Below are 733 nucleotides of genomic sequence, written 5' to 3' on the forward strand. Positions count from 1 at the left end.
CCCCCCTGGTCTTCTGGGGGGATCTGGCCCCGTCTTCTATCCCTGTGTCCTTTCCCCAGTCACCGTGGAGCAGCACATCGGGAACATCTTCATGTTCAGCAAAGTGGCGAACGCCATCCTCTTCTTCCGCCTCGACATCCGCATGGGCCTGCTTTACCTCACGCTCTGCATAGGTGAGACCTGCCGGGCGGGAACCCATAGCACCGGGGGCAGTGCTGGTGCCCCCTTGGCATGGCTGGGCCTGCCCTCAGCACCTGCTGTCCCTGTCTGTCCTCCACGCCACCCGGCTGGAAGGGCCAGAGCTCCCTCTTGCCACGGGGTTGACCTGCGGCCTTCGTTGCTTGAGGAGGCTGCGGTTTAAGGAGTCTCCGTGGGCTTGGAGGGGCTCAGGAAGCGCCTTGCGGGGGAAGTCTGCCTGCCCCAGGGCTCGCTCTGCCTTGGCTCCCCCGGGCTGCTCTGGGGAAGGAGGAGCCTTGTCCCACAGCCAGCCTGGGCCTTCCAGGTGCTGTGGGGCAGGGGGCTCAGGGGCGCTGTCATTGCAGTGTTCCTGATGACCTGCAAGCCCCCCCTCTACATGGGCCCTGAATACATCAAGTATTTCAGTGACAAGACCATAGATGTGAGTATCCCCTCCTCGGGGGATGCCGGGGGGCTCTGCCTGCCGCCCCCCGCTGAGCCCCGCGCCTCTGCGGCAGGGGGAGACGGACCGGGGCAAGCCGGGGGGCCGGGTAGG

At 65.9% G+C, this 733-nt stretch overlaps 1 protein-coding gene across 1 annotated transcript in view; it reads left to right on the forward strand.

The window, feature by feature from the left end:
- Positions 1 to 59: 59 nt before the first annotated feature.
- The window catches only part of TMX2 (thioredoxin-related transmembrane protein 2), a gene marked incomplete at both ends in the record, with an annotated part of 1,490 nt that continues 816 nt past the window's right edge, over positions 60 to 733 (forward strand). The window contains 2 exons of the mRNA XM_009573067.1: positions 60 to 173; positions 543 to 619. Coding sequence (XP_009571362.1) covers positions 60 to 173; positions 543 to 619 — 191 coding nt within the window. The remainder of the gene's footprint in view (positions 174 to 542; positions 620 to 733) is intronic.

Source organism: Fulmarus glacialis, unplaced genomic scaffold (genome assembly GCF_000690835.1).
Source record: "Fulmarus glacialis isolate BGI_N327 unplaced genomic scaffold, ASM69083v1 scaffold28872, whole genome shotgun sequence".
Taxonomy (NCBI): Eukaryota; Metazoa; Chordata; class Aves; order Procellariiformes; family Procellariidae; genus Fulmarus; species Fulmarus glacialis.